Source organism: Tenrec ecaudatus, chromosome 10 (genome assembly GCF_050624435.1).
Source record: "Tenrec ecaudatus isolate mTenEca1 chromosome 10, mTenEca1.hap1, whole genome shotgun sequence".
Classification (NCBI taxonomy): domain Eukaryota; kingdom Metazoa; phylum Chordata; class Mammalia; order Afrosoricida; family Tenrecidae; genus Tenrec; species Tenrec ecaudatus.
The window spans coordinates 153421763-153431203 of record NC_134539.1 but is presented as its reverse complement, the minus strand read 5'-3'; the positions used below and the strand labels follow the sequence as shown (position 1 = coordinate 153431203).

General features: G+C 60.3%; 1 protein-coding gene across 1 annotated transcript; it reads right to left on the bottom strand.

Moving 5' to 3' along the window:
* Positions 1 to 1595: 1595 nt before the first annotated feature.
* TSEN54 (tRNA splicing endonuclease subunit 54) lies at positions 1596 to 9188 on the bottom strand. Its single transcript, XM_075562218.1, has 11 exons — positions 9094 to 9188; positions 8825 to 8989; positions 8678 to 8741; positions 8510 to 8593; positions 8117 to 8215; positions 6560 to 6612; positions 4830 to 4931; positions 4081 to 4676; positions 3266 to 3326; positions 2301 to 2417; positions 1596 to 1996 (listed from the first exon to the last, which is right to left on the bottom strand). Exons 1-11 carry the CDS (start codon positions 9147 to 9149, stop codon positions 1846 to 1848), a joined length of 1548 nt encoding a protein of 515 aa, XP_075418333.1. The 5' UTR covers positions 9150 to 9188; the 3' UTR covers positions 1596 to 1845.
* Positions 9189 to 9441: the final 253 nt, after the last annotated feature.

Below are 9441 nucleotides of genomic sequence, written 5' to 3'. Positions count from 1 at the left end.
CTTGGCCAAGTCCGAACGCCCACAGCGCTCCCGCCCGCCCGCCCGCCCGCCTCGCTGCTAGCTAGCGTGTAAAACAGACCAGGTCGCAGGTCTCCCGCCTGCCCTCGCCTCCCCTGAGTCTAAGGCGGGGGCCCCGGGCGAGAAAGGCCCCGCGCCCTTCGTCCCTCCAGCGGACTCCCTGAGCCCGGGGGATTAGGAGGCACAAAGGCCCCGGAGGGCGCGGGCCCAGATGGCAGGGGCTAAGCCGCCGAGGTAACGCGCTCCGGCCTCCGCTCGGGGACCGAAGGCTACCGGGAGACGCGCGCCGCCGACCTCCCAGCTGGGCGTCCTGCACGTGGGGCCCGTCTCGGCCGCGCTGTCCCCGCACCCAGCCGGCCGGGCACCTGTCTCCCCATTCCGCAACGCCAACACTACTGTGCAAAGCCGAAACCTGGGTCCGTCGGCCGGGCGGGCTCGGCCAGAGAAGTTCCCGGCGGCACTCTCTACAGGTGTTTCTCGGGAGGAGCCGGAGCCCGCACTAGGGCGCGGCGGCAGGACCAGGGCGCAGCCCTCCCCGGCAGCGCGGGGGTCTCCGTCCGTCCGGTCCCCCCGCCCGGGCGGCGGGAGCCCCAAGGGGGCGGGCCCCGCCAGGTGGGGCCTGGCCCGCGCCTCACCTGGAACCCCGGGCCGGCCGCACCCACGGCCTCCGCGTCCTCGGCGCCCGCCGCCAGCTCCGCTCGCGCCGGCCCACGGGCTGCTGGCGGCTTCTCCTTCCTGCTCACCTCCGGGGGCGGAGCGGAGCCGCCGTATTGACATAAAGGGCGAGCCGGCCGCCCCAGGAGGCGGCCCCGCCCCCCGCGCCGATGGGGCGGGGCCGCCCTGGGGAAGGGGCCGAACTCCGGCCAATCGCCGGCCCGGGGCGGGGCCAGGTCCTGAATATGCACGCGGCGCGCTGGCCCGCCCCGGCCTCACCTGCGCGTACCTGCGTCGCTGGACGCAGCGCCGCGCCCCGTGTCCCGCCGCCTCTCGGAGGCGGAAATAGTTCCCGGAACAAGCGGGGGCCCCGGGCGGCGTCCCTGCGCGACTGCGGTGTCGAGCCGCCCCTCCCACCGCCCGGCCCTACAGCACGGGGAGGGCCCAGCCTGGTCGCGGGGTGGGGATCGGGGCGTCTGCGAGGCGCCTCCCCTCTGGCCGCTCCAGCCTGTGGCAGCAGCCGGCGGGGCCGGGCCGAGGGGCAGCGGCCGGAGTCCTCAGCCGCAGCGAGGGGCGGTTTGCAGTGGGCCCGCCGGAGCGTAAGGGGCGCGCGCTCCCCGCGCAGCTGCCGGCAGCCCCCGGGAGCGAATAGGACTCCAGTCTGCCACCACGGCCACACTCCTACTCAGCCGGGCCGGGCCTCCTTCCTGGGCCCACCCTTCGGAAACCCAAGCCGCTAGCGAGAGGTCTGTGGCTTTCCGTCCCGAGAGGCGGGGCCGGACGCGTTCAGGCCACCTTGGCTCCTAGGCCCCAGAGAAAGTTGCTTTTGTCCGGTGTGGTGTGTGTTCAGCGTGTTTGTGTACGTGGGCACTGTGCGCAAGCAGGTTCGAGCTTATGTAAATTCCAGCCGGGACAGAGAGAGGAAGAACTTTTTAATGGCTTTGGCTTAATCGCATGAAGCAGGCACCCTCTCATTTAAAGGCACGGGAGTCCTCTCTTCCGCCCACCTTGCTGGCTCTCTGAAATCGCGTCCTGAGTTCCAAGGCCTGGAGCCTGGCAGCGCTGCAGCGGCCGGCAGGGAGCAGAGGTTTGCTCTCCGGCAAGCGTCAGGCACCAGGGCCAGGGCACAGGTTGGGAAGACCGTCCCTGAGAGCAGACAGCCCAGGTCCACGATCAGTGTTCCAAGTCGCTGGGCAGTGTGAAGTCCCTGAAGCTGTAGAAGGAAATGTCCCCGTGATCCAGCAGAGCAAAGATCAGGGGGACGTCCCCACTCTGGTAGGACAAGCGCTTGAGGGTGCAGAGGTCTGGGACCGGCTCGTCAAATCTGTAGGGAGAAGGGTAAGTTCTGAGACCCCAGTCCCTCAGAGGCTCCCAGAGGAGGGTGGAGGACAATAATGGGACACACACACGCTGATAGGAGAGGACCCAGCCCCAAATCCCTAGAGGGAGAAGGCTCTGTGGAGTCCTGGGAAGCTTGGGTTCCTGTAGCACTGACTCATGGCAGTCACTTAGCCTGTTGGGGCCTCAGGTTCCTCTCAGATACCACAGTGGCCAGGGGGTGGGGGTCAAGAGGAAGGAGGTACATGTGGCTTCCCGAGAAGGGGTCAGCACCCGCGCTCATCTCCTACCCGCTGATACACATCCGAGCATAGGGCTTGCCAGGGTTATTCTTGCGGAAAGTGGCCACAGCATTGGCCTGGTACACGTCGAAGCTGATCTCCAAGCCCCCAGCTTTCTCCAGCAGCCTGAGGATGGAGCGAGAGACAGGTCCTGAAGACAGCTTGCTCCAGGGAAGGAGTGACTAGGCGTAGCGGGGAGGTGAGCTGCCCCATCTCAGGAACTTAGGACACACTACCCTGAGCTGGGCGCTAACCCCAAAGCCAGCAGTTTGAAACCACCAGCTCCTGCCCCACAGCAGAAAGAAGCAGCTTTCTACTCTGGTAAAGAGTTTCAGTCAACTGATTACAAGGATCTACATGTGACCTCCTCCCTGGGGGACAGACAACAGAAAAGGGGGGGAAGGGAGATGCCGGACAGGGCAAGATATGACAAAATAATAATTTATAAATTATCAAGGGCTCATGGGGAGCAGGGAGGGAGGGGGAAAAAAAGAGGACCTGATGCAAAGGGCTTACGTGGAGAGCAAATGCTTTGAAAATGATGAGGGCAAAGAATGGACAGATGTGTTTTATACAATTGATGTATGTATGGATTGTGATAAGAGTTGTAGGAGTCCCTAATAAAATGTTTTAAAAAAAAAGTTTCAGTCTCGGAAACTCACAGGGGCAGTTCTACCCTGTACTATAGAGTCGCTCTGAGGCAGAACTGACTCAGTGGCAATGAGTTTGTAGTTCCTCCCCACCCCCATCACTCCAAGCAGAAAGCTGAGACCTTTTGCTTCTGTGAAGATCTGCTGCCTTGGGAACCCTAGGGGGCATTCTGGCTGCTGTCAGCTGGAATCTGTTCAACAGCAGGAGGTGGTGGATGGGTGGCAGTGTATACAGTTGCTCCCCTCCCATGAACATCAGCTGCAGCTTAGAGCAAGGCATGTAGGAAGGGACCCTGGAATGAGTCACCAATTGATGCAACTTACTGGGCCCCTCCATCAGCCAGGTGTGTCGTCTGCAGCACTGAGATCTGCCGGAAGACTGTGGCTGTGAGGACAGTAAGAACAAGCGCTGTCGGGACAGCCAGCCATTGGCAGTCTCCCTCAATGTTGCTGAACTAGTCATCTAGTTTAGGACAGCCAGCCATTGGTAGTCTCCCTCAATGTTGCCGAACTAGTCATCTAGTTTAGGACTGCCAGGCTTAGCACACACAGGGCCACCCTCATGGCATGCCTTTCAATCTGCCTGCCCCCCAAGGACTTGAAGGTGTTCTGGGTCTGTACTGCAGTCAGCCTGGGCAACCCTGCCCTCTTAGCTCCCTGAACTTGGGAGTAGGTGCCGAGCGAGCTTTTACTTGGCCAGGCTGGCACCTCCTGGTTCCAGGCTAGTGAGGACGGGTGCAGAGGGCTGGCAAAACCATCATATGCATCTTGGAGCCCTGGTGGTTACACACTGACTGGGCTGTTCACTGCAAGGTCAGTAGTTGAAGCTGCTCAGGAGACAGGGCATTCTACTCCCTTAAAGAGTTAACACCTCAGAAACCCACAGGGCAGTTCTACCCTGTCCTGCAGGGTCACTGTGAGTCAGCCTGACTCAATGGCAGTGCGCTGTGGTCATGGTTTCTATTCCTCACCTCTTCTTGGTCACCAACCAGCCATGCCAGCCCTCTGCTACTGCCCTGGAGTAGACTGTGGGTTCCCCTGCATCAGCTTCTCCTCCCCCACCCTGCTCAGCTCCTGCCCCCTTGGAAGTCTTGTGATCCTCTGCTGCCAGCGGCCAGGGCAAGGGCAGGTGCCGGTACCTGGGGAGTCTGCTTGGCCTGGGTTCAGCAAGGGGGTGACGGGCTGGTCCCACAGATGGGGGGGGCGGCTCTGGCTCTTCAGCAGGTGCCGCCTCTGCAGCAGTGTTTTGTACTCCCGCCAACTGGAGCAGCGCTGCACCTCGGGGTCCGAGTTGATGTCCCTTGGGAAGGGCCCAGCGGCTGCCTGTTGCTCCTGCCTGGAGAGCTTCTCCTTCCGCTGGTTCAGCTTCCGGCACCAGGCCTCAGCATCGGTCTCGCGCGCGGCCACGTTGGTTGGGAGCAGCTCTGGGTCTGGGGCACGCAGCAGGGTGTGGCGGCCGTCTGCCGCCATGTTGGGAAAGATGATCTGCTCGAAGTTCCAGCGAGGCTGGCAAGGCTCCAGGGCCCCGTTCTCCACTCCCCCACTCTGTGGGCAGCCCCCCACCCCACCGCTGGCTGAGCCAGGCCAGGCCTCCAGGGGCTCCAGAAGTTCTAGGTCCCTTCTAGGGCTCGCCTCCTGGTCTTTCTCCAACAGGTCTGTGGGTGTCTGGCTCTCGGGTGTCCCATTCACCCCCTGCAGGGGGATCGCGGGGGTCTTGGGCTTCTTGGGCACGGACCTGAGGGGCGTGGGGAGCAAAGGCAGCAGTTCCGGTCAGTGATGTGGTCACCTGCTGCTGGAGCTGCCCACACATCCTTAGGATCCCAGCGCTCCCCCCAACAGCTCAGCACCCCAGCAGTTCCTGGGGCGCTGTGTCAGAGTGGTATGGTACCGGGAACTGGAGCCCCTCCTCTTCCGCTTGCCAATCCTGCCCTCCAGGGGCTGGGCGCCAGTGTCCAGGTTCAGCTGCCTCTCGTATGGGGAGGGGACGGAGCTGTGGAGAGAGAAGGCAGGGCGAGAAGCAGGTCCTTATGCCTGGTGCTCGCCCAGGGCACTGGGTTGGGGGGGCTAGTTAAAAGGACCCATGAGGACAGAGCCCCCGCGGGGCTGTAGGCAAGGTACATGGGAGACAGCCACAGGCCTCTTGAAACACAGCGCTTCCCCAGAACCAGTCACCTCGAGGGCAGTAGGTTTTCAAACTAAGAAATGACTGACCTCGGTGAGAGAAAGCAAGAGGCATAAAAAAACCTGGCAAATGCAAGAAGGATGGAAATAAAATTCCGGACAGCCTCTGCTAACATTCTTGTTACACACACACTATCTATATTTTATTTCCTGACACGAATGACATCGTTCTGAGTCTGGGCGGCTAGCCGCTGTCAAGTCAATACCCACTTGCGCTCAGGGGTGCAGGGGAAACCCTTCGGAAGACTGCCTGATAGGTCTTCCAAGTGCTTCTGTGTGGATTCGGAGCCCCGAGCTTTGGGCTAGTAGTTGAGTGCTTTTCATTCGGGCCACTCAGGGAACCGCTCTGAGAGCGGCCCCCCATCGCCATGGAGGAGGAGCGCTGGGGGTGGAATTGTTTCATGTTGGCTGAGATGAGGTCAGCAGGTGGGAGAAAGCCGGGGCCTTCTACTCCTGTAAAGAGTTGCAGTCTTGGGACACCCTGTCCTGTAGGGTTGCTGTCAATCAATAAGGACTCGATGGCGGGGGGGCGTGAATTTTTTTTTTTTTTGCATCCTCTTCGCATTCCACTGTCATGCTTGTGTTCTCCTTACGGCTCTGAGGCTTGCAGCCCTGTGGAGCAGCCCCAGCCCCAGCAGAGACCCGAGTTCAACTGAACGTGAATGAGGTCAAGCTCGACACCCAGTCCCACAGACGCACGGGTGTGTGAGTGTGGGGCAGCTCAGCACAGCATGTTTTCATCATTGCAAAAAGGTTGACTGAGGCAGGGACAAACATGAATTCACAGGGCCAGGTCTCCATTGCTGGGCAGCAACCCGACTATGCATGCCAGGGTAACGAGGGGTTGACACTGGGTTCTCTCTGATCCCAGAGAGGCCTCAGGGAACCCTTGTTGGACAAAGGTGAAGTGCGCACATGGTGACTGCCCCAGGGTGGCTTCTTTCATCATGAAAGGCCGTGCAAAGGCTGCCTCAGTTGCCACTCCAAGCCTAAGGGACTCCGAGCCATGTTCGATTAGTAAGGGATGCTCTTCGGGGACCCGACGGAAAGAGCATCTGGTTCAGTATAAGAAATGTGAAACACCATTTGGTGCTAAACTCCCCACACAGTCTTTCCCTCTCCCAACACACCCGCGCGTGCGCCCACTAAATGCTGGGCTCGTCTCCTGTGCCCCATTATCTTCATGCACCTCAGGGACTGCAGTGGCTACTCCAACATGATCAGTGGGGCAAGCTGGCTAGAGAGAGGACCAGATAGGGTAACCGAGATAACCTGAAATGACCCGGGTATTTCCAGCAGAGGCCAACCCAAGTCCAGCGAAGCTTCCAGGGGGCCAGCCAAGGAGCCCAGGAAGAGAGGGACTGCTTTCCCACGCCCTGGGCTGGCCATCTGGGTCTCAGGGTCAAAACGAATGGAAAGGGAAAAGAGGAGACTTACCTTGGGTGGAATCGCCGAACTACATAGCCCAGTCTCTTCAGGTGGCTGAAGACCTCAAAAGAAAAAGACGACTTTGGTCAGACGCACCTCTTGAGATGTACACATACCCCCGTCTTTGGAACCCTGACTTGCCCACTTAACCTGGGCACAAATGACACTTTGTAGTTCCCTCACTCAAAAAGCACACAGCAAAAGACGAGGAGAAAAGAATGAAGCCCTGGAACAGCTTGCTCCCGAAGCTGCCAGGAGTGAAGTGCCTGGCTCCAGCTCAGACAAGAGGATGCCAGAAGGTGGTACACTTTCCTGCCACCTCCAGACACGGGTCAGGTGGGAATGGTCTCCGGTTAAGAGCCACACATGCATCCTTGCGCCTGAGTTCATCTCCAGGGACGCTTCTCATCTGGGGTGAACTCTCAGCAGCCTTCAGAATCACTGACCATTTCCTCCTCCTCGACTTTTGGGTCACCACCTCGCCTATTTTTCCTCCACCACCACCACCAGCCACCAACCCATCCATCTTTGCCTCATCTCCCTGTGTGGGAGACCCTCAGGTCTCAGCCCCGGCCCCCTATACTGGACACACATGGCTTGTGCCTTGAGCCCTGACCATCCCTGCATTCAGGCTTGTGTGTCCAATTGCTATGTGACCTCTTGGCCTCCTCCCTGTGTTCACTGTGCCAGCCACCAGGACTGCGGCCCTCACCCCCTGCCTCACCTCAGCCAGTCTTGTTCAGGGCCTTTGCACCATTGTTTCCTCTGTCCCCAAAAGGCTGTACACCAGGCTCCTTCCCAAGCAGTCTCACTCCCAAGACTGGCCCGTTAGCAAGCCCGTTCCGACCTCAACACTGAAACCAGCATCTTCCAGTCCCTCTCTCCTCCCCCAGCTACCTATAAGTCCACAGTCCATGTACTTGTTTACCGATTGTTATCTACCAGCACCTTGTCTCAAGAACTCACTGCCACCAATGCCAACACATAGAAACCTCATGGGACAGGGCAGAACTCCCCCCCCCCCCCGTGAGTTTCTGAGACTGTAACTCTTTTTTTAAAAATCATTTTACTAGGGGCGCATACAACTCTTTTTTTTAACAACTTATTAGGGGCTCATACAACTCTTATCACAGTCCATACATATACATACATCAATTGTATAAAGCACATCCATACATTCCCTGCCCCAATCATTCTCAAAGCATTTGCTCTCCACTTAAGCCCTTTGCATCAGATCCTCTTTTTTTTTTTCCCTCCCTCCCCTTTCCCCCCTCCCTCATGTGCCCTTGGTAATTTATACATCGTTATTTTGTCATATCTTGCCCTATCCGGAGTCTCCCCACCCCCCCGAGACTGTAACTCTTTACAGGAGTAGAAAGCCCCTTCTTTCTCCCACAGAGTAGCTGGTGATTTCAAACTGCTGACCTTGCAGATCACAGCCCAATGTTTAACCTGTACATCACCAGGGCTCCTTAGCACCGTGCAGTAGCTGGGAATGACTCACAGACACTCACTGGCTCAGTGGATAGGCGGGTGGCTCCTGTCCCTGGAGAGAATGGCACATACCTGGTACTGCAAGAAAGTCACAGTGCCTTCAGTCAGCAGCAGTTGGTAGGCCTCCTGGATGGACAGCGGCAGGTCTTGGTGAAACAGCTGGATGGAGCCCTAGGAGTGGGAGCCAGCAGCTCAGTCTATGAGCCCTCCCTGTGGTGTGTAGCCACAGGGGTGGCTTCTTAGCTCTGCTAGGCCAACTCCACCTCCCACCCACACCCTGCAAGATGTGGCCCATCAGGAGAGGGCTCTGCGTCACTAATTTGGGCCAGACGCCTGCCCTCAGCATGGCCAATTCATCTTCTGCTACCGAGGCCAGCTACAAGATTCTTGGAAAGTCAGTTGTGTCTACTTCATTCCGGATTCCTGGAGCCCAAGCCCTCTCCCACCCTCCCTGGCCCCACTTACACACTCCAGCAGATATAGAGCCTCTTCGGGGTGAAGCCGCTGTCGGCCCTCCGCTGAGAAACCCATGGTCTGCCAGAATTTACCCTGTGGGAGACCCAGACAAAGTGTCAGCCAGGAGTCTGGCGGGCCGCGAAAGCGGGTCCCCTGTCCCCGATCCTGACCGCTCACCGCGGGGGACTTCAGCTCCACGAAGCCTTCTGCTGGTCTCCACTCAGCGGCCACCAAGCTGCCCCTGGCAGGAGTGGTTAGGGGTCGTCTCAGTCGCCCGAGGGGGATCCTCCCTCCCGCCAGGCCGCCCGGCGCCCTCCCACTTACAGGCGCTCCACGCGCTCCTCCGCCAGCAGCTGCCAGAGCTCCTCGCGGCACTGGCGCAGCCGGCCGGCCTGGGCCTCCGAGCCGTCGGGGAGGAAGTCCTTGGGGCCATGCGAGCGTTGGGGCAGTTTCTGGGGCCGCGCGCGGGCGGCGAGCAGCTCCCGGGCGCTGGCGAGGAGGGAGACGGGTCAGCACCGCGCGGCCCGGCCGCGCGACCCCTCCCCGAGGCCCGTGAGGTCCCACGCTCCCCGGTCCTCCCCGGCCGCTCGCACCTGAGCCGGCGCCCGGCCGGAACCTCCACGTCCGAAGAGTCGGCATCGCGCTCCATCGGGCCGCCATCTGCGGCTGCGCGCGCGCGCGCCGCCCTCACGCCCCGCCCACTCCCGGGGCTCCGCGCGGCCCTAGCGCCCGCCGAGGCAAGCTTCTGGAGCGCTCACTGGACTTCCGCCTTCCGGGCAGTTCTGGGTCCTAGCGCCGTCCTCACAGGTCTGCCTCGACTCGCGGAGCTGAGCGACCCGTGAACTCCAGGGCGGCTCGACACACTGGCGGCGGAAAGACCTGACGACCTGCTCCCGTGGAGATCCACAATCCAGGCCAAACCCGTTGCCGTGGATTCGACT

Coding starts and splice junctions, on each gene's coding strand:
- TSEN54 (XM_075562218.1), bottom strand. CDS start 9,149: ATGGAGCGCGATGCCGACTCTTCGGACGTGGAGGTTCCGGCCGGGCGC. Junction 6,613..8,116: donor TGACTTTCTTGCAGTACCAG/GTATGTGCCATT, acceptor TTTTCTTTTGAG/GTCTTCAGCCACCTGAAGAG. Junction 4,932..6,559: donor GTTCGGCGATTCCACCCAAG/GTAAGTCTCCTC, acceptor CTCTCTCCACAG/CTCCGTCCCCTCCCCATACG.